Here is a 23,662-nt window from a genome sequence, read left to right on the forward strand (position 1 = left end):
CTTATGTTTTAAATTACTTTTTTTCCACATCAATCTACACTCCATACACCATATTGACAAAGCAAAAACAGAATTTTTCACAACTTCGTAAATTTATAAAAAAAAAAAAAAACTGAAATAAGTACATTGCATAAGCATTCATACCCTTAGCTAAATATTTTGCTGAAGCACCTTTACAGTCTCAAGTCTTTTTTGTTTGATGCGACAAGTTTGCTCATCAGCATTTGGCAATTATCTGCCATTCTTCTCCTCATCTTTTCACCTCTCAAGCTCTGTCAGGTTGGATGGGGGCGGACACACATTTTCAGGTTTCTCCAGAAATATTTGACTGGGTTCAATCCCAGGCCGTGGCTGGGCCACTCAAGGACATTCACAGAGTTGTCTATAAGCCACTCTTGCTGTGTGCTTAGGGTCATTGTCCTGTTGGAAGGTGAACCTTCTGCTCAGTCTGAGGTTCTGAATGCTCTGGACTAGGTTTTCATTAAGGCTGTCTCTATATTTTGGTGCATTGAGCTTTTCTTCTACTCTGATGAGTGCCTCAGTCCCTGCCGCTGAAAAACAGCCCCACAGCATGAGGCTGTTACCAGCACACTTTACTTTTGGGATGGTACTCTGCAGGTGCTGAGCAGAGCTGGTTTCCTTCAAACATGATGCTTGGAATTGAGGTTCATCAGACCAGAGAATCTTGTTTCTCACAGTCTGGGGGGTCCTTTAGGTGCTTTTTTGAATACTTATGGAATCAAAGTTTTTTATTTTTAATAAATTTGCAAAGATGTTAAAAACCTGTTTTTTGCTTTACCATTATGGTGTATGGATTTAAAGCAGTTTAACATAAGGCAGCAACATAACAAAACGTGAAAAAAATATGAATACTTTCGCAAGGCACTGTAGTCCAGCTCGAAGGTTTGAGCCAAAAATTGACAAGAAAAAAGTCCTACAGAATACAAGCACACATTTCACCTATGAGAGCAGCTAGTACATCCTATTAAAAAACACTTACTGTATTTCCCAGATTACGAAGACCCACCAGGCCCTGGGCACTCTTTGAGTTCTGAAAAACAGAGAGGAGATGAAATGTTAGCACAGGTCATAGTCTAGATGACAGCGACTAGTCACACATTTCAAGTAAGCTGTCAAATGGATTGAAATGTTGCTCTCATAAGATGCGGTTAAATTAGCCGAAATTTTGCAGGGCAAAAAGGTCGATTTTCAATAGTAGCTCACACATATTTGACTTTCAGACCTTTCTGTTGGTCAATGTGGCTAATTTAGGTGACCAACTTAAACACTAATGAAATCTTTGACTTTTTTGCCCTCACGCAAAACTGAAATTACTGCATTTCGAAATTCCAGCCAGGATCATTAAATGTGACCGCACTTCAAGTCAAATCGTTCCAGGAAACGGAGATCTATGTTTCCATACAATCAGTTTTTTTGGTAGAGGTGCTAGAGTGCTAAAGCGGACTGGCCAGTAATCTGACACTATGTTGTTTTCTGTCATGCCAAAGCACGGGAGGGGAAACGTGATCCTCCCTGTGCTGGAACTCTGACGAACTTACCTGGTGCTGGCCAGGATGTTCACACTGACCACATTTGTCCCGACCGCCTCAGTAGCAAGGCAGTCAATATTTGAAGAACAAACAGTTCATGGCAGTATATATCATACCAGAAATGTTCAACAAACTCATTAACTGGGTATTATCTAAATCCATGCTTCCATAGAAAATGCTTGCTGAACACCCATTTCATGGGAACAGGCTCACCAGCCCAGTTTGCCTTACTCTGCTGAGTAATATCAACGCTGCCAAAAATAGCATCCTTTCACATGGGATGTCCGCTCATTGGCTGATTTGTCATCGTCACTGCAACACTGATCCCGGCAGCCATCTCTGACAGCCATATCTTCTCACAAGATTTTTACAGGCTCTAAACCAAGACATCATATGAAAATCTGCAAATACCAACATCCTACATCATACTGTACTAAAACTGAGAAATCAATATGAAGGCCAGATGAAGAAAACGTCCTGCAAGTAGGTCTATTTTAGTTTGTTGTGATTCACTCTGAAGAAGACATCCACTGCTGTGTGAAATGAGACAATAGCTATGTTTCCATCCAAAGATGCAAATGTAACTTATGCGCAAAACTGGAATATCGCATAAAACATTTGCAAATAAAGCACCGTTTCCATCCAACGAGTCAAAGAGAACAAAATCGTCACTTCCTGATAAACTGGCACTAAATATCTATAAGAAAACTAGGAGAAGCCACTGAAAATAATAATTTTCATATGTAATAAATTACTTGCACTTCAGAGATAGCAGACGTAACACAATAAATGTGGTCATTGCTTTTAGAGGTGGATGCCTGCTGTTTGGGAACGCAGTCATGTAAGAAAGTAATTAAACAGAAATACTTTGATGGCAGACTTTCCTCAGGCATTTCAGAACGACCAAAACAACATATAGATGCTGTGAACGAGATTGGTCCGCTGGTTAGTCAATTTATCCCGTCTCATAGCGCAAAGTCACATGACTTTTTCAATGCGCATGGTGGAATTTATTCGGTAAGTGTGTTTCCATCGTAGCTTATGCGAATTTTTTTTTTATGGGATAAAAAAAATGTATCCTACTCAATTGTGCACAAGTTTTTTATGCACATTTTTAGAATAAAATTTTTTTTCCATCTTCCATCTAACGTTTCCATCCAGCGGTTTTTTATGCGATAATCCAAAATGCGCATAAAAATAGGTGGATGGAAACATAGCTACTGCTGTTGTTGTTTCTAAAACAGCTTGTGGTTGTTTCTCAATATAGCGGTACATGCAGCTAATAACCTTCTAATAAGTATACAACATTTGAATCACTTGGTCTCAGGGTGAAAAGTGCCTTCGCAAACTCTGGAGGAACCTGTTAAAAGGTTAAGAACACCTGCCCAAATGATATGAGAGTCATATTGAGCATGATGAAAGTACCTATTGAAATTACTCCAGCAAGGCAAAGCTCTCTGTGTGAACAACTCAAATGCATACGTTTAACAGTTTTACTATTTTCATGTCTAACGAAGAACATAATATAATGACTTGATATGGGTTTTTGCCTTGTACGTTGATACAGAGTGATTTTATGTTTCAAATCCTCGTCTATAACACTCTTTTTCCTCTATTTCTCTGGTGGCCGGAGAATATGGAAGTGGGTCACAGTGTTCTGTTCGGCGTTCTCCCAATTACAGAGGTGAGGGAAGACTAATCCTGCTTTTATAACAGCTCACTGTGAGAGGAAAATGTGGAGCAAATATCCAGATAAAACATCCAGACTGGCGGCCTTCAGTAATCAGCATACACTGACCCACATTAATATTAGTTAAAAAGCTCTGTTAGCTGGTTTAAACTGTGAGATTAACCCATCAGGTACTATTTAGAGTTTATACCATCTGTTTTATGTCAACTTTGTCTCCTGTCCTACACTGCCAGCTAAATAATTCCACACATCTTAGCTGTATGCTGGTTGAGGTTTTCCTTGTAACTGTTTAAAAAAGACTATTGAACTCGGACACAGTTTGAAGAACTGAATTTCCCAGGAATACTCTTGCTCCTGTGCCAATTTTTTACCACTATGGTACAGAGGAAAGAATCTGCATGACTTTAACAAGTGCTTGTAATATGGACGGGAGCACAGCATTCTGTCCCATGTACCAATGTGTTAAACTAGTACAAAACACTTCATTTGGACTGTCCTGTTTCAGCAAACCAAGATAAAGGCACTGCTGGTACTCAATGTCCTTCACAATCACATTATACTTTACTTGTCACACCTCCAGCTCAAAAAGGGGTGATCAGGGGAAGTGACTCACGAAACGTGCATGGAGAGAATCCTGTTTACACACGCTAAATATATGGTGCCAAGGTGCTAAATATATGGGTAATTTAATATGTAAGTGTCCTGATGAATTTCAAAGCACATTCAGTGACGCTAAAACTAATCATGAGGCAGATAATGGAGGCTCAGCAGAAAAGCTGGTACACCAGGCCTAGTCCTGGCCCGGGTGGCACTGGGCAGGACTGAGAGCTCTGCCGGGTACAGGAGTGAGCTCTAATGGGATTTCTGCTCATTACGTAACAATGAACAGCCATTCTGAACTGCCTTATGCTTCATTCATCAGCTGCATGCAGGCTGCTGTTGATTTATGTTGCTCTGTTGCTTCACTTCAAAGAAATAATGAAGTATGCTTTCTGTTAAACCGAATGTAAGGTGCTCTCATCGAAACCTAAACTTTTATTAGAGGATCAATAAGACTGATTCATCAGTTTATCCCAAAGTGGCACACTGGCATAGACATAACATAGTAGTCAGTGGTTAGAATATGTCAATACACCGAAACAGCAAATGCAAAAAACATGAATTTGCATTATATAAGCAGTGACCTGTCAGAATACTGATCCCTTATAAAGGGCGGTAAGTGCAATATTAATGACATCACAGCATGAACTGCTTTTTAAAGATTATTCACTGGGCCTCAATAAGTCCCATTCATGCTTTAACATTTATCCCTTGAAATCAGCTAGCATCTATTTTATGGTACTAGTACTTATTTTTATTGCTACTAATCCAATGTTTTCACTAGTTAGTTAGACACTAGTACTTACTCCAGTAGTAACTATGTATGTATTCAATTAGTCTGTACACTCTAAAAAATGCTGGGTTAAATACAACCCAGTGCTGGGTAAAATAAGGACAAACCCAGCAATTGGGTTGTTTTGACCCAGCAGATGGGTTACTACCCAGAAGGTTGGGTTAAACATTTAACCCAACCGCTGGGTCAAAACAGCCCAATTGCTGGGTTTGTCCCTATTTTACCCAGCAATGGGTTGTATTTAACCCAGCATTTTTTAGAGTGTATTATTTGTTTATTGCATACAAGTACTTGCTTTGCTACTGTTTGATATCCCATTAGTCTTAAGTAGCTATTCCATTGGTACTGGTAAGATCTGTGGTTCAGGTTTAAACTATTCACTTATGACTAGTATTATGTATTCCAAGTTATTGGTTATCTATTTCTTAGAGTTATCTATTTCCCTTTTACAAATACTAATTGAGTGGACTGGTGTATTTGTTAGTTAATTGTATATAATCTAGTCAAACTAGAATAGACCAATAAATAGAATATATGCCAGTAAGAAGTGAATAGTTAATATGAACTACAAACCCAGAGAGTAAGGCAAAAGAAATGCTATTTTTTTTTGTAGTAGAATTGTTACTTGTATGTAATGAACAAGCAGTAGTGAAAATAGTAAAATAATAAAAACATATACTAGGTTTAAATGTTCATACGAATTGCCGTAATACGCCTATGAAGCGTGTTCATACCTTGGCATGGATTTTTTTTTTGTAATAGAATTGTTACTTGTATGTAATGAACAAGCAGTAGTGAAAATAGTAAAATAATAAAAACATATACTAGAAGGTTTAAATGTTCATACGAATTGCCGTAATACGCCTATGAAGCGTGTTCATACCTTGGCATGATTAATCAGAAGTCCAACGAATGTGGAGACCAGCATGGAGCCGGACATAGAGTTTTTCCTCCGCATGTCCTGTTGTATAAAGGGGAACGCAGTCGCAGGTGGCTCCTCTGGTATTGTAACAGCATATGAATGTCGCATGCTGGCCATAATCAATCAAATCCTTCTGTGGTGTATAAACACCAACTTTAAGAAACAGCCACTATGGATGTTCTCGCATCAAATATTCCAGGATCCTTCAGGTAAGCGACTTGATCAGGAAACGACCTCTACAGCTGCGCGAGACAGCACTGGGTCGAATAAAAAAAAAACATCGCGCGCTGACCTACTCACAACCAAAACATTTTTCACAAAACAATAAACGAAGGAAGTTGTTCGCAAACGCAAAGAACAAGTCCCTCACGCGTCAAAGTAGACGAGTTCTCAAAGACCATTGACGGCAGCGAGTAGGAGCTGTCAGACTGCAGGCAGCACGCGGATCCATGTCTTTTCACTACTGCCAGTCCCGCCCACACGAGCTGCACGCATCCGACGTCACTGAGGGCAGCGGCCCAGCGGGTTAAAAACACGCTACAACGACAAGAGATTTACAATAATCGTGTGGCCATCAAGGACTTATTACTCATTTTAAATGGACCACTTTCAAACAACTCTAAAACGGAACAACCTAAATCAGTTTCAACTTTCCTTACATCGAAAAGATAAAGGGTAAAAGGGAAAAGATAATATTTATTACCAGTAATGTTTGTGACAGTAATTTTTATGATCTTTAATTATATATTAAACTTTGCACAAGATGAACCTCAACACTCACTTTAAACTTTCGTCCTTACCAACAAGGTACACAAATAAGACAAACTGCTGTGAATATATGTACAAATGTACTTACATTTTGTTTATATTGTTGCAAAATGTAAACTATATTATCACACAGCTAGCTAAGTATATCCAATTTCATCCGCATACGTACAGTACATTCACAAGAGATAAATACTATATAGCAAACTCAACTGCATGATTGTTTTTATCATTGCAAAAATGTAAACTACATTATCACCTAGCTCTAATCTGCTAAATGTGACTATAAATTATGAAGATATTAAGATATTATACAGATTAACATTATAATTTTATAATGTGTATTGTAAAAAGTGCTATACAAATAAATTTGACTCAACTTACAGCTACAGTTCTTTAAGAGGAAAAAAGCTTATAATCAGATTGAAAATAGAACAACTGTCAACAATGGTAAAAGCAACAAAAAGTGGGACAATATGTCTAGTTTATTGGACTGAGCTCCATGTTCAACTCAGCTCAGCTGTCGCCCTCACTACAGTATTATGAGAGAAGCTATGAAGGTAGAATGACGTCAAAAAGATTTGCATACGCAGGATAAGAGTTGTGGAAGTGTACATAAGACTGTAAGCGTAAATTAAATTTGCATGCGCAAGAGAAGCTTAAAGAAAAGTAAGCGTAGAGCCCTGAAAAGGGGCAGAGAAATTAGAACAGGGTATGAAACACACTAAACCCCAAAAGAGAATACCAGACTGAGGCCGTTATGCTCTTATGAGATGGTGGGTCAAATGTCATCAGCTGCAACCCAGTTCTGATATACTGGAAACACGTAATGTAGCATTAAAGTTACCTAAATGAGAACAAAGTCACTTTTGAAGGCCACACTCTACATGCATCCCACAGTCCTATATACTTTAGTCAAGACAGACCCGACACTGCATTTTATGCAGATGAAAACGATGTTGAGAAGGATAGACTACAATGAATACAATAAATCTATTTTCATGACGCAGAAAAGTTTTCCTTTCTGTCTACGTCTTATTCATACCATATTCCACTGAAGTTGATTTAATTGTAAAGAAAACCACAGAATGCTGACCACGTTAATCCATGTTTATATAGAAACAGGAAGTTGGGTGACCGGTTATTGAAGTGGCATTTCAGAGAGGGAGAAGGATCACTGACCCTTTTAGTCTTATGACTAAAATAAGTCTATGAACACAACAAACAGCAAATGAAAACACTTCCTCGACATGCTACGGAACACAACAAGGGTGAAAAGCTAAAGGAAACAGGATGGATTAATGCGTTTCTTGAAATGTGTAATTAGACACTTTGAATGAGTGCCAGAGATCCATCTTGGCTTTCAGCCAAACGACTTGATGTGCACCAGGGCACCACTATAGTTGAATTTCATACAAAATGCACGTGCTGAAATGTGTGAAGACGCTTTAAAAAAAACCAGGTGACCTGTTCTAAAATGCTATGTAAACAGCAGCACAAATTTTGGATGCTCTGATAATAAAAGAGCATGTGATGAGTGAGTGAAATTTAACACTGCAAATCTCAGTTGCCAACATCCACACATAAATTTAAACACAGGAAAACACCAGAGGGACACTTTGTACTCAGAACAAGAATTTAGTCTTCACTGGGTTTCCTCTTTAAGGACCTCATGTGAAGAGAATAAGAAGTCCTGAGCCTTCAGCGGTCTCTGAGATACACTGCCAATAACCAAGTGCCAAAAAGGGCCCAAAAAAGGAGGCGGATGTTTCCAGTAGGTTTGAGCCTCATCAAAACAGACGTGAAACATTTTCAAAAGTTTTTAAAAAAGAGGGTATTTTAGGTTAATGTTGTGGAACAGCCTACATACTAACAGATATGTTACATAAAAAATCTTGGCGCAATGAGTAGTAGAAGAAGTAGAAAACGTGACAGGAATTGTTTACTCCTGGGCTACGGAAGTGCAAAGTCTCTCTGTTTGAGACAGACTGGCATCATTAATAAAACTGCTGAATAGAAAGAGTCAGACTGTGGCAGGGAAACTGTGTTAATGCTGGCCCAGCCATGCATGCAAAGCCTCTCACTAACACTAACCTACCATCGGATGGGAAACCACAATACTTTAATGGTAGTCGGAGATGGGGCCAACTGTGTACCTACTGCAGCCTGTGCTTTTCCTCACTGATAAAACTGATTTGGTCAGCAAAAATACTTTAGATAAACCAGAATAAGGACAGAAATATTAGGGCAGAAATATACACTACACAAGTACGCAGACACTGCAAGTGCGCAATAATGTGTGTTCTTGCATTACTGTGGTGGTAACAAACGTCAGTACTCATGGGGCTGATAGAGTTACCTTTAAATGTACCTATGCCACTGCACTGGATCTGTTATGGATGTGTTAGCTATTCAGATAGCTAGAAACATGTCAACAGTTTAACGGTAACCAGTTAGAAGTTTTAGGGTTGTGCAATATTCAGAACTTAATTGAGAGTGCATTTTTATTTTTAATACTCAAATTCAATTCCTCAATTAAAATTTTATTTTTTGTCAAGTTCCAAGAGATTCATATAACCCCGGTGTAATAATAAAAAAAAAACTTTGAATGTTTTCTGAACAACCTTTTTTTTGAGAGTTAAAAAAAACTCAAAGTATTTATTTTGAAGGTTTTATTGACCTTACAGACAGGGAGAACTCTTCATTTCTTGGAAATTATTATTTTTTTAATTGCAATTGAGTAAACTCCACTTCCTGTCATTCTCATTAATTGACTAATAAATTGAAAAAGAGCCAACTGTTAAATTCATGATCTGAAAACTGATAATAAAAAAAGTGTTTACACTAATGTTCACTATAGCACCCCTTGTGGCAACACTGTGAATGCACTGCTTAAATGCACTGCTTTCCTATATTCTATAATTCACAACAATCAAAAAAAGCATAATACTCTGCTCCATTACAACAGTAATAAAACTCAAGTCTGGCAATCTTGAACCCTTTAGAGTAGCGCTGAAAGAATTATAGTGCATATCTGATTCTTGCAATTGTCCACAGCAGCCTGGTTTAGCACAGCATAAATGGCCTGGGTATCTGGAGCATTAGTGTAATAATTAAATTGAGTTGACAAAAGCACTCAGACTTACACTTGTTGAGCTGATTAGTTTCTGAAATTCTCAGGTGTAAACTAATGTAGTCTACACTAATCATTTTAAAGTTAGACAGACCTTACTGCTCAGCGCTGCTCTTTTAGCCTGGGCTCCCTTGTTGAGAATAGCTTAATTAATGACAAACAGCAATTAATTTAAAAGAATAGCCACAGACTGTATTCCACAGAGGGTTTTTTTCCTGCCTAAAACATATTATTCTGCAGTTTTAATACATTTTTGAGTACAAATGTCATAAATCAAAGAAATGTTAAAAATTACAGCTGATATTTTTTTAGTTAATTTGTCACACTGGAAATGAAAGGTCAAGTAGAGCACACTGCATTATGGGCTGCACGATTTGGGGGGGGGAAAACCTAATTAAGATAAAAATTGTGATTGCGATAAAAAAGCTCCAGGTTTGCTGTGCTGCAAAATTTTGCAAAAATAAAATTACAGCTGATATTTTTTTAGTTCATTTGTCACACTGGAAATGAAAGGTCAAGTAGAGCACACTGCATTATGGGCTGCACGATTTGGGGGGGGAAAACCTAATTAAGATAAAAATTGTGATTGCGATAAAAAAGCTCCAGGTTTGCTGTGCTGCAAAATTTTGCAAAAATCAGTTACTGATAATTACTGATAACGAGTGACACATCTTGGGTATTCTATAGTCTTTGTTATAGTTTAGAAAATGGTAATAAATATGACAAGATGATAAAATATGACAAGAACTATTAAAAGAAGAGTTAAACTATTTAAGAAGAATTAAACTGTGTCAGAATAAATTCATCTTGATAATGTCAGATAACACTTAAGCAAAACATGGTCAGGTCAAAGTGTCTGAATAATTTTTGGTCCCAAATGTTTATCAATTTTACTGGTAGTCCACTGTATGAAGAATTTTTGGGGATAATATGTCACAGTTTACTTAATTTTGCTATCACTCACTTACATAAATGAACTATAGTGTCCTGCACCCACTAGAAAAAAAAAATCAAAAATTATATCTGGTGTCCGAATAATTTTTGGTTTGACTGTATATTGCAGTTACTGATAATTACACAAAGCCATATATCCCTATCTAGTAGTAGGGTTTTTATGTTAGTATGCTATTCTAAATATGTGACCAAATCAATAATTTGATCTGCAACTGCCTAAGATGAGTTCACTTATAATCATAAGAGACACTTGAAACAGCTGAATGTTACACATTCCTTACACCTCTCAGCACAAACTCTCTGAGCCGAAGGGCTCTTGTGTAACACTTGAGAAAGGAGAGTGATGCAAATATGAGGACTGGTGAAAAACATCAACTTAGCGGAAGTGTGTTAAGGAAATAGATGTCTACTGTCCAACGAGAAAACATGAATGCTCTTACCAAAGACTCTCTGACTGGTGAGGTGGAGCGACAGCTGGAGGAGAATCGGCTGCTGCTGCTCTTCAGGCCGCTGCTGCCAAGACTGTCCTGTGTGGAGCTCCGTGAGAGGCCGTAGCTGGAGCGTAGCTGGCCATAGGTGTCAGATACATCAGTGCCTCGGCTCTGGTAGGACTGCTTCGGGCCACTGCCACTGGATGTCTCGCTCAGGCCCAGAGCTGATAGATCGTGCGTCAAATCGCTCTGACTCACCGACTTCCTGCGACTGAGAGAGATGCTGGAGGAAACGGGTGAGGTCGAGAGGTAGCTGGTAGGGGCCGGAGAGTAGCTGTAGCTGCTGTATGCCGAGCCTCCATTGAGGCCCGAGCCATAGCCCTTTGCCGGTGTGCGGCTCAGGCTCTCGCTGCGCCGTCCACCCAGCAAATCGGTGCGAGGGATAGGCCGACCCCGATCCGGCTCGAACGAAGAGCTGTAGTTGCGGGAGCGGCTGGCACTTGAGCTCAGGTAGCTTGAGGAGGAGTAGCCTGAGGAGGAGCTTTTATAGGGCAGCTTTTCCCGATCATATGAGCCCAGCGATGGAGTCAGGGAGGAGCCATATGAGCTGTAGTGACTGGTATAAGAAGAGCCAGTATAGCGCTTCGCTGTAGAGGAGACACGAGACATGCTGGCAGCTCAGCTGGATGTAAGGCAATTTCAGGCTGCATGGAATCTGTGAACGAAAGGAGAAAAAGTGTGGCATTCAGTGATATTAAAATTCTGGCCAATACAGATAAACCAGTAATCATTTTCAGTTTTAAAGCATGGAATGAAAATCTGTTTAATGTATGTTGTTGATCTTATTGTGAACAATTCATCCATGCATGCTTCATTTTTTTCTTTTTCTTTTTACCTTGTAGTTTTCAATCAAAATGTCATTAACTGGATCTTCCAGTGAAATGACAGACTTCACTGGTGACGTTTGCTGGACTTCTCCAATCATTTCATCCACTTAAACCCTTTTTTTTTTTTTTTACACAAATGACTGCAACATCCAATCAACAACCAGTAGATTAAACCAAGTCCTACCCAACATTTTTTTTATTTTATTTTTGATAATCCATTTTACTCGGATATATGTCACAATACAGAAGAAAAGATCTGTCACTACTTCCATTACATTGTGAGTTTAATAACTGTTAAATATCAGATATTAAAATTCTACACTGTTGTGTCTAGATTAATAAAAAGGAAACACTAAACTAAAATAAATTGTTTTGAATAATATAAGTGAATTTAGGCATCACAACATTATAATGTACAGTATGAAAAATAGATATTCATTTTGAGACTCGCTAAAGATTACATTTAACAGTGTTATTAAATTATTAGGGTTTTTAAAGATTAACCTTAACCCTGTAAAGCCTGACATATCTTGATCTAAAAAAAAGTCTGCATATGTGAGTACCATATTTCATACATTAGGCTTTTATGGCTCATATAGTATGATATATAATAGGAGAATATGGAGCTTATACTCGAGAAGGAAAAATGATAGCACTTAGTAGATTGTGAGCAACAGGTTTTTCAGCAAAGTTTCCATCATGTGATAATTTAGAGGCCTTAGAAATTTGCATATCAAATATGATACAGTAGGCTTTCGGTTAAATGAGCGTTTACTTCTAAATTAAGATGTATAAAACAATTAATAAACAATTAAATATCCAATAACAGCTAATACAGATAAAAAAAAAATTTCAAAAAAACTTTAATATCAGCTGATAACCAAAACGGTACACAATGGATATTGTGCATCCATAGCTGCTATGTATAAATATAAAATATTTGTATGTGCATTCTATGTGAAAGTGCGAAAAACACTTTGTATGTGAAAGTGAAAAAAAAAAAACACTTTTGTCAAAGTGGCCCCAACTGACGTGACATCTACACTGACTGATAAAATGAGATTAATAAGATTAACTCCAAAATGCCTCAAAATCCCACACACTCAGGTCGGCGGTTTCATTAGGTGTGTATTTCAGCCTTAGGGAAAGAAATTCTCTCTTCAGTTGGGCAATTCCAGTCAAAATTTGTAGGGTATAAACACTACCGGTTATGAATTTTGAATGACGCTGTGTCATGCCCTGAGGACTCTTGTGCTTTGTGCGCTTGAACCTGAAAACATATTCGATGAGTAGCAGCATGTGACTCTTGTTCAAACACAGCATACTGTTACGTCCCTTTTGTTCTACTTCTGTGTTTTCTTTTGTTTGGGAAGTGTTTGTGTGTGTCTTCTGTCCAGGAAGAAGCTGATTGGTTCCTGCAGTCTAATTGGTGCCACGCCCTGCCTGATCAGCTGACTCCTTGCTGCCTATAAGAGACTCCGTCATCACTTCCTGCTTCAGCTTTTGCGCTCTCTTGTTGTGTTTGCTCTGCCTTGACTCTGCTAGTTAGTTACATGTGTTCGTAAGACTGAGAATTTCTGTGTGTGTTCAATCGAGTGTTCGCTGGTGAGAGATTGTTTGTTGTTTGTTAGTTTGCTTTGCCCATTTATTCTTGCTACTAACTTCTGCCTGTTCTTTGACTATGATTCTGGATTGCCCTTGTTCGGATCTGTTCGCTTATCATTGTAAATAATTGTATATAATAGAATTCTGGGGAGGTAGGGAGACCGACGCCATTTTTGTTGGAACCTTGTTTGTTGATTGTTTTTGGATAGGAAGTTAGGGAAGTAATTGTATTTTATTTTTATTTTATTTTGTGAACTAGGGAATTTAGAGGTTTGTATATTAGTTGTTTTCTGTTTGTTATTTTGGCCTTGTCGGCTCCTGAAGCTAAAATTCCCCCTCTTGTACTGTAAAATCATTGTTTAATTAAAATACTGTTCATTCGTTTTCCAAAACTCCTCCGTGTCTTCATACTCCTTCATGTTGCGCCTTCACCCTAGACGGGGCGTAACATGAAATTGGGGGCTCGTCCTGTTTTTGTTTCTCAGATGAAACTCTGAACATTTTTATCAGTAAGGTAATTTAAGCGTTATTCAACTTATTACTGCGAGGGGTGCATATTACGCAACATACGGGGGCTTCGCTGCAAGCACGGGACCCTGAATGAAGAACATGCTGAACAAAATGAGTGCCATTGTTTTCAGAGAGGCCTGGACTGGTGGTACAGCCCGAGCGCAGCACTGAAGACCCCGCAGTTTGAATGAAACGAGAGAGCCCCCAGAGCTGGGCCATGTGTTTACGCGGCACAGTTTGTTCTTGAGGAGAGACGGGCTCTTGTTCACAAGGCAGTGCAGCATCTGAATAAATAAAAGTATCTGGTGTTGTTGATCCGTGCTGGGTTCAGTGTGATGGCTCTTATTTCTTTAATCTGTCTTGCTGCAAACTCTCTCTCCCTCTCTTAGTGCAGCGTTCACAGATGCATCAATATTTCAACACGTAGATCTAGGGTAGGCAGCACACTGGAGGCAGTCCAAAGCACATGGCAAACCGACACTAACATGCTTTCATCAGACGAGAACTCTTAAGACAGTTGTCCACTGCTTTCACACTGTGTTCCCTCTCTTTGCCCACAAGCCAAAAGAACCCTAGCATATGGTATTGAGAAAGATCCTTAATATTCAAACCCCTGTAATACCACAAAGAATTACAATAAATAACAATGTTATAAATAATAAATAACATTTATTGTGAAATTACTACATTTCCATGTCAATCTATGTTCATTTTTACTGCGAACAATGCACTGTCACTTTAATTCAGCGCGTGCAGCACAGCAAAAATAGACTGCACTGCCGGTGTTGTGCCCAATTCTGACCCCAGCCAGATTATTACCCCCCTAGTATTGGTAGGTTTAAGGTTAGGTGTGGGGGAGGGGTTAGGGTAAGGCAATCAGATAGCGATTTCAACGTGAGGGGTAATAATTTGGCAGGGGGTCGAAAATGGGCACAACACCGGACCGCAACCTGAACACTAATCCGTTAAACATGGGTGCGTAAAAAAAAACACAACACACACGCACTGCAGACGGAGTATGTGTGAAACAGGCGTAGAAGGACTTGGTTGCAGCTGGATCTCAACCACACTTTTTCCAAGACCTGCCCCATTCTACTTCTGATTGACTAACGTTAGTTTGGTTGAGAGTGAAAGCTGTATTCCTCTCATACCATTGGTAGGCAAACTGATGAACTCAAACAGGATATCAATAAGTTTTTTAAAATGTAGGACTATCTTTTTATTTATTTTTTTCTGCAGCCAAACGACGCGAGAAACGAGAAACTGAGGACATGGGTATAATTATTATCATTAACAGTTTAATATTATTAAACTATTATTGATAATAATGTATTATCTTTATTACTCTATATTTATAATACTCTAAAATAATATTAAATATATTTAAATTACGTTTATAAGTAAGAACCTTGTGAATAAGCTATATTCTAGAAAAAAACTTTTGATATGAGGAGATCACTAGAAAGTTTCTTGTTACTACAGGATCATTACAAAACACAGACAAGAGATTTAACATACAATACTGTTACAAAACTTGGGGTCAGTATTTAAATATTTTTAAAGAAGTTTCTTATTCTCACCAAGGCTGTATTTATAAAAAATAAAATAAAAACAGTAATATTTTAAAATATTACATTATTAAAATACCGTATTTGCCCGAATATAAGACGACCCCCCCTTTTTCCAGATGTACTTTTGGGAAAAGGCTTTTTAAAAACCAAATCTTGTTTTTTCTCAGTAAAACACATTTTGTCTTCAATTATTTTCATATTGCATATTTTTTCTATTTTAATTTTTGTTTTGAAAGTATGGTAAAAACTGGTAAACTGTACCAACAATCACATTTAAAAAATATACACTTTTTGATATACCATTAAAAAAAACAAAAAAACAAAACAGGTAGCCCATCTGAATTAAGACATTTAGGCTATCCATCTAATAGTAGCCTACCAAAATCTTATTAACAGTAGAAGTTAAATCTTACTGTAGTCTTCAAATCTGGGTACTGTCTTACGTTTTAAAATCACAAAGGGAGTTTGGTCCCATCAGGCTAACGTGACAGTCACGACTCATGCAGCTGTAAGGTTTTCTTTTGTTTTTACTCGCGATCTTTACAACACGCATTACATTACGTATTTCATGGCACACTCGTTTTATGCGTATTTGGCGCCACCTATTGTTGTGGGTGTATTATTGACATGTCAAAGTCTAGACCCCGAATACAAGACGACCGCGTTTTTTCAGATGTGTTTCCAAGAAAAAAAAACATCGTCTTATATTCGGGTCAATACGGTAATATTTTTTACATTCATTTTTTTTTTATGTAATGCAAATTAAAAATGTAATGTATTATCAATGCTAAAAACAGTTGTGCTGCTTAATACTTTAGTGAAAACATTTTTGTACATATTTTAAGGATTTTTTTAATGAAAGTTCAAAAGAACAGCATTTATTTGACTTTAATCCTACTTTCGATCAATTTCATGCACTCTTACAGAATAAAAAGTATTAATATTTAAAAAAACTTTTGAACAAAATTGTACGTCACTCAATAAATATAAATACACTTCATCTATTTAGCCAAATCATAGAAGCAGGCTCTGTTGTCGGTAGTCATCTTCTGTGAGAAATATTAATTACTACTAATAAAGAAACTTCCATTTTTAACCTAAACTAATCTTTTTAGTAGAATGAGACTGGAGTTTGGAGTTTGGACTTAGTGTGTGTGTGTGTGTGTTTTCTTAAATGTTAGTATTACACCGTGTCTACACCGGACGCGAGCGGCGCGACAAAATAGAACTCAATAGAACACTATATAACTCTTTATAATCAGTGATGCGGTCTACACTGGATGCGGCGCGGTGCGACACTGCTGCTGCAGTTCTATTTATTACGTACGGACACAAATTTCAAATGATTTTCAACGGTCGCTTTGTCAGACTTTAGCTGTTGTGGCGCGGTGTAGACACGGTGTTAAAATACTAACATTTCTCACATACAGTTGGTTCAGCATGAAGGAAGTCAATGGGGTTTTAGTCAGTGGTCAGGGTCTAAGCTGTGGGAGTGTCTCTGACTGTGAGCATGTGACAGGTGGGGACTTATCAAAGCAGACGTGGTTCAGCCCCGTGATGCCTGACAGACATCCACACTTGCATTCATGCTGATAGACTTGCTGTCATTACGTGCACACCCCCACATTCATGCTCCTTAACATTCACATTTAACACGTCAGTTCACCTACTTTTAGCTCTTCAACATTTGGAAAGCTATGAAAGCCAGTTTCCACCTCAGAGTAAAAAAATAAAAAGATGATTGTGACTTTATTTCTAACAGTTGTGGCTTAATATCTTACAATGTGACTTTAAATGTAAATGTTAGCCTCGCATTACATTTTGTCTTTTTCTCTGATACAGAAATATGCCTCCATAGAAAGCAAACTGCACTAAGAATTGCAAAGAATCATAAAAAGTAGGGCTGGGTAAAAAATATTGATATCTCTATATTAATCGATTCTCATTTTTTCGGAACGATATCGATTCTTAAATCCCAATAATCGATTATTCTAGCCTGTTTTCAGTTAATGGACGGAACACTGAAGGGCACTTCCCATCCAATATATCGCAATAAGCATTGTGCTTTGGTACTTTTAATATGAAACAAAGTCTCAGATTTCAAATTCTGTTCATTGTATTGCAGTATTCAAACAATAAATGCCGTTGCTTCAGTGTTTAATTTATGTTTGAATAAATCCATCACGTTTTTATGACAGCCACCGTTTATATCAAAAAATAAAATAAATTGAAGTAGAAATATTATTATGTAATTGTAACTTTATTATTTAAAAAACTTAATTAAGTGTAATTTGAACAAATCAGTCAATTTTAACCTTCAATATTATAGTAATGTAGTACCAACTGACTCTCATGCATATTTTACAGCATTAGTTGAGAGATTTTTTTTCCTTGAGAAAATTTGGCATGTACTGTACCTGGTATATATCCAAAATAATCGACATTGAATCGAATCGAATTGGTAATCGAATCGAATCACAAGCTTGTGAATAAGAATCGAAACGAATCGTGAAATTTGAGTCAAAACCCAGCCCTAATCAAAAGGTCAATAAAAAATCCTGAAAACAGTTTTGCTGTGATATGTGCTGTATAACTTCAAATATCAGAACTGGTCTCCAGGAAGCCACCATGATATTGCACCAAAACACCGTACCGTCCTAAAAAATCTAAAACTTGTGCAGGTGTTTGTGTTAGCAACACAAACAATATGCTGAAGACTTGAGGCAAAGTCTTGGGTACAGCTATATTTACCCTGAAATGTGGGCAGATAATAGCTCAGTGACCAAACTGACACCTCAGCCCCCCCTCCTGTGACCAAAAGCAATCTGGCAAGACTCGCCTCTCAACAATACTCAGGCCTGCCAAACCAAACTCAAAATCTACCTTATATCCGCAGCTATGTTATGCGAATCACACTTGCACTGGTCTGGCATGAATTTTCAAAGCTTATTTATTCTGGAAAAACAACATCAGACCAAATTTTAAAGGTAGCAGGTCATTCCAGGTTTTTAAATCATTTACAGTGAGTGTAGACAACCTTAATAAGGAATGTGGAACACAGATTTTGTAACAGACTGACATTAGGGCCACTGTTTATGAAAAGGAGACAATGAAATTGAAAACATGGGGATTAACGTGAGCAACTAAAATTGCAAATCAGGTGTATAGACTCAAAAAACTGCTTTGGTGGGTTTTTTTTTTTTTTTAATTTCAAAAGATGAATTCAATAACTTGCACTGTATTAACACACCCTAAAAAGCTCCAGAGACAAACAGCAACCCTGTATGTTGTTTGTAAGTGCCACGGCTCTCTCTCGGTATCATGTGTGCAAAGTGCACTAGCAGGTGGGTGTTAGGTTCAGGGGTACCTACTGTAAGTAGAGCCGTTCTCGGTTCTAGTGGACGGAAAAACAGAGATGTTGGTTCATTATACCTCACATACACCGTTCACTGCTCAAACCTAAAAAGACAACATTATACAGCTTAATTTAAAAATTATTCATTTAAAAATTATCATTTTATATATATGTATATAGGAAACAGGCCTATATAAAGCCTATGAGAAATATAAAAGCATATATGACAACTCATTTCTAGGTTAATAAAGAGGTATATGAGAGCATCTTTTAAAACTACGCTTACAAATGTTCAGTATTCCTAGGCATCAGTTTAAATGTCAGACTTCCATTACAATCCAGGTCCTGGTTACGCTGAACGGCTAACAATAGAGAACATAACAACTGATGACTTGAGAATGTCACGCGCTCTCCCCCACAGCTTAAAGTTAAAGAAAAGAGCGAGTCATTTGGAGAAGAGGCTCACCAGTAGCATTTTCCATGGACAGCGTGTTGCTTTGGAGGCTGTAGCTCCAGAGTGAGAGGACCAGGGAAGAATTGCATGAGCAGAGTGATCCAGAATGCTAGAGATCATATTACTGAGCTGGTAAATATAGCAATTGCCTATGACCTCCCTGGGTCATTCAACACTCCTGCATTCCAATTTGTACTTAAAGGAATTGCATTAAGACTTTTTATGGGCAGGACTGGTTTTACAATATGATTATAAATAATTATTTACAGTTAAAATGTATTTACATAAATATATTCAATATTTATATATATTTTTGTATTTATAAATTGAATTTTTTGTTTTTAATACTTTTTTAAAAATATTATTTTTAATAATACTTTGTTTTTAATTTCAAAAGGTGAACCCATTAACTTTGGATTAACACTCCGTCTCTACAGACAAATTGCATTTTTTGTTTTTAATTATTCTATATATATTATATAATTAAAGTAAACATTTTATATTTATATAAAAATACAAACAAATTGCATATGCAATATATTTAATAATTCAAATATTAAATTATGAAGATATTTCTTAAAATATCTTGATATTTCAATTAGGTACAGCACTGGTAAACATGTAGGCTAATATGATAATTTTTTTCTCAAGACGTCTATGGTTTGTTTAGCTGGGCTTAATATCCCAATAACAGAGGAACAGATGTACTAAAAGTACTATAACTACATGGCAACGGTCAATAAAAGCCAGTCAGGATCAATATGGGAGGGTAACAGTTAAGTAATCATCAGAGAGTTTAATAATTTAGTAATTATGGGAGATTGTAATTTACGTAAGTAACCACCCACACCCACACGACTTACTGTAATACTACTAAAACAAACATATAGGTTTGATAGCTTATGTAACAACAAAATTATGCAGGCTACCTGTAAGTTTTAAGAAAAAAAAATACCTCTGAGACTGTGGCTTTGAACAAGTCTGACATTAATTTAATAGGGGAGACAGGGGGTGTTGTAACATTTGTAACGCCATCTGTTTAACCTCCATATTTGTGTCAAATATTACCTATAAATATGAGACCTACAATCGCATAATTGTGGCAAATGCCAGAATATTTACGGTTCCATTTTGTTTAACTTTGTTCAGATTATTTCAAGTCAATGTTTTTGTTACTGTTACAACTAATCTAGTTGTGTAATCCTACTAGAGGGGTAAGGTTTTAACAACACTACATGACACTAATTTACACATTTTATGAATAAGTAGTATATTTATAAACTACTTTAATCAGAAGCAGACAAATAAGGGAAACATCAAGGTTTAAGACAAAAAAGGGGGGTAACGTTACACACTGCCCAGTCCCCCGTACTTCAGAAGCGTGTCACTCACGTGATCAGCTGCGCGCTGACGGCTGCAGTGCAACGTTTCAGCGCTACATCACTAAACTTCACCAAGTACTAGATAAACAAAGCATAACCCGAACACTTTGAATAAATATCAAGTTTATATTAATATCATCTTTAAAAAGAGAGACTGCACCAGACTAACGTACAGTTACACGATACTTCCCAGTTATTTAAAACAAAAAGACTTTGCATTCAGATGAATAAATTCAATCTGCAGGACTGGGTCTGAAGAATTAAATACCTAACTCGCGATTTACCGCTGCAGACACAAGACTCGATGTTATGTAATTAGTGAAACGTCTGGACGTTTCCAAATCGGTTGAGTAAATTAGTGATAACAGCGAAGCAAGAATGTGCAGCGCGAGCATTCATAACATTACTCACCGAAGTGAGCGAGACCATCCTCCGCTCTTTCAGGGAAGAGCCCACCGCAAGTGAGACCTCCACGCAAGACACTTTGAACTCTAGCAGCCGATACACGATAGTTCACTGATGCCCTTCAAGACAGTATAAATAACAACCGAGGCATTTTGGTTGTTTCTGTCCTTGTAACATTCCAAGCTCTTGACTTCCAAAAAAAAAAAAAAAAAAAAAAAAAAAAAAACGGTCGCTCACTTTAACAGTGACGTCGGCGAGCGTTTCTTTCATCTAATTGGCTAGTCCTGCTCTCGAACGTCATCACAATGCCACCGCCAACAATAGGCTTGTTTGAGATGCACCTCGCCTTGCCTGAAATGAAGGCGAGAGTAGGCGGCTGCAGTGAGGGGAGTGAAATAAGCGCAGGCAAGACGGACAGTTCTGACCTCTCGAAGTGAACAGATACCAACGAGATCAAAGGCAGATATCGCGTTATTCACACTTACATGCTGTGTTGCTAATAAACATGATATAATTTCAGTTCTGTTGCTTTTATATGAAAATAAATATGATGAACAAGACACTCAAAGTGCTTGCTATTTAATTCCATACGAAAGGTGTATTTATCATCAATTTTTACTTTAATACAAACATGTAATTTATATTTTGATAGAAATATGACAATCACATTATCTCACACAGAGATCGCACTGTCATAGTGTTTGGGAATATTCATGCATAATTTAAATACATCATCACATGAAATCAGATAAACAAATAAAAGATTTTAGAAGAGAACCGCAGCATCACAGGTGTCTGAACCAATGAGCATTAAGCTGTGACGTCAGTCAGTCGTTTCCCATCTCTCGCGGTGATCACCGGTGATCGGTTCTGCGCAGATTTTGCTCATCTCAAACAAGCCTAATGTCACCCTGGCGACGGGAATAAACACGTTTGAGATTAGTAGCAGCGCTTGATGCGATTTAAAGGGATGGTTCATACAAACAAACAAACAAATAAAAAATTAAATACAAATTCTACAAATAAATAAACATGATGTATCATTTACTCATCCTCATGTACCAAACCTATATAACAACTTTTTGGCGTGGAACAAAAAAGAAATGTTAGGCAGAATGATATATACAGTATCTCACAGAAGTGAGTACACCCCTCACATTTATTTTCAAAACAATGCTAAACAGAAATACCCTAGAGAGTGGCTCTAAAAACAAAATCACAGTAAACATATTTTGAAAAAATAAATGGCCATGACAGCAGTGATGTTAATTACAACTATTAACAGTTTTAGTAAATTGAAATACAGCTGAAATAAAATACAATATAATTATATGAAAAACTTTAAAAAAATGAATTGAAGTTGAAGTACTAAAATTACTTAAATATAAAAATATAGATTATCTTAAAAAAAAAAAAAAAAAAATAAAAAATGATGAGCCCATTATGAAGTTACTAAAACTTTAACTAAAATTAAAATGAAAACTGAAAATAAATGTTATTTCAAAATATTAATAATATTATATAAATAATACTATAATAACACTATAATGACAGTCCATAAAAGTTTCTTTTTCTTCGCAATTTAAGTGGCATTACCTTCAAGGTCATATCACTGGAATATTAATAATGCATTCATATAGAAAAAAAATATTTGCAAAAATGAAACCCTAATATCAATAGCATGTCCTGTGTGGGCACAGAACATCAAATATTGATACTCTAAAAGTGAATTCTGGAGGAAAAAAAAACAGTGCTTCATTCTGCTTTAATGTTTGATTAAGGGTTGCGGATAAAGGCATAAAGAGTGTTAAAGGCATAGCGGATGCTAGAACCTTGCTATATCATATCCATCATTGTTCTTCCGCCGACCAAACAACAAACAAATTATTTCTACAACTATAGGAGCTGATTTTAACATTTTACATTTCACTTTAAGTTATACACATATAAGTCATTAAATCTCTATCTACTCATTTAACTTTTTGGTTATAAAATGATCAAAAAACAGATTACAAATTCTGAATTACAACTTAATTCAAGCAACATGGTTTAAATCACGTCTTACTGATGAGAAACCTGAAATGTTTAATGTGAAGTGCTTCTAGCCTTCAACATTCAGCATGTACTACTAACCTAAGCATTTGTGAGTGTCAGTGTAGCATGGTACTCTGACAGTTACGCCGAAAGGATCTCAGTGCTTTTCCATTCAGTCCATCCTTCAAGTTAAGCTATCCGGTTATATATGGGGGGACTACGTTTTCACCAATTTCAGTTGCTAAACATGCAAATGAGGTTCATGCACTGATTTGATCAATGTACCAGGTATAAATAAATCATTTGATGGTTTGATCCTATAACTCCTGTAGAATAAACTTGTCAGTTTCTGCACCTTATGATAACAGTCTTGCATTGCACATTTCAACACACATTTTAGTCAAGCTTCAGTGACTTTAAAAGGATAAATCACGCAGAAATTAAAACTTAATTTATACTTACCCTCATGTCATTCCAAATCGGTATGATTTTCTTTCTTCTGTAGAACACAAAAGATGATGCTCTAAAGAATGTTGGTAACCAAACTGTTTTTGTAATCGACTTCCATTTTGGAACGAGAAAGAAATATTTAAAAAATATAATAAAGTCACATAGGTTTGG

At 36.9% G+C, this 23,662-nt stretch overlaps 1 protein-coding gene across 1 annotated transcript; it reads right to left on the reverse strand.

Moving 5' to 3' along the window:
* Positions 1–985: 985 nt before the first annotated feature.
* Positions 986–21,323, reverse strand: LOC107657546 (ubiquitin carboxyl-terminal hydrolase 2-like). The gene is made up of 3 exons (XM_016445684.1): positions 21,014–21,323; positions 10,848–11,553; positions 986–1,051 (listed from the first exon to the last, which is right to left on the reverse strand). The coding sequence occupies exons 2-3, from the start codon at positions 11,505–11,507 to the stop codon at positions 986–988; spliced, it is 726 nt and encodes a 241-aa protein (XP_016301170.1). The 5' UTR covers positions 11,508–11,553; positions 21,014–21,323.
* Positions 21,324–23,662: the final 2,339 nt, after the last annotated feature.

The sequence above is a fragment of the Sinocyclocheilus anshuiensis genome, unplaced genomic scaffold (assembly GCF_001515605.1).
Source record: "Sinocyclocheilus anshuiensis isolate Anshui unplaced genomic scaffold, SAMN03320099.WGS_v1.1 scaffold255, whole genome shotgun sequence".
Taxonomy (NCBI): Eukaryota; Metazoa; Chordata; class Actinopteri; order Cypriniformes; family Cyprinidae; genus Sinocyclocheilus; species Sinocyclocheilus anshuiensis.